The sequence below is a fragment of the Myotis brandtii genome, unplaced genomic scaffold (genome assembly GCF_000412655.1).
Source record: "Myotis brandtii unplaced genomic scaffold, ASM41265v1 scaffold231, whole genome shotgun sequence".
NCBI lineage: Eukaryota > Metazoa > Chordata > Mammalia > Chiroptera > Vespertilionidae > Myotis > Myotis brandtii.
The window spans coordinates 911663-912073 of record NW_005358689.1 but is presented as its reverse complement, the minus strand read 5'-3'; the positions used below and the strand labels follow the sequence as shown (position 1 = coordinate 912073).

At 63.7% G+C, this 411-nt stretch overlaps 1 protein-coding gene across 1 annotated transcript in view; it reads left to right on the top strand.

Moving 5' to 3' along the window:
- The window catches only part of SUSD4 (sushi domain containing 4), a gene marked incomplete at its 3' end in the record, with an annotated part of 72567 nt that extends 72160 nt beyond the window's left edge, over nucleotides 1-407 (top strand). Inside the window, exon 7 of the mRNA XM_005866508.2 lies at nucleotides 212-407. Coding sequence (XP_005866570.1) covers nucleotides 212-407 — 196 coding nt within the window. The remainder of the gene's footprint in view (nucleotides 1-211) is intronic.
- Between the last annotated feature and the right edge of the window lie 4 nt (nucleotides 408-411).

Below are 411 nucleotides of genomic sequence, written 5' to 3'. Positions count from 1 at the left end.
ATTATAAACCTGTGTTTTCTATCAAAATTACTTCTTGCGTGAATTTTGGGACACCCTTTATATATATACACACACACACACACACACACACACACACACCTCTGCTCCCATCGCGGGCCCCGAGGACCCCGGCTCCAGCGGGGGGCACTGTGGCTTCCTCCCCGGGGTGGCGGGTCGCTCTGACACATTGGAACCGCTCTGCCGTGCACAGGGGGCCCCCCAGGAGTTCCAGCAGCGACCCTGACTTCGTGGTGGTGGACGGCGTGCCCGTGATGCTCCCGTCGTACGACGAGGCCGTGAGCGGCGGCTTGAGTGCCTTAGGCCCCGGGTACCTGGCCCCTGGGGGCCAGGGCTGCCCCTTGCCCGTGGATGACCAGAGCCCCCCGGCCTACCCTGGCTCCGGGGACACGG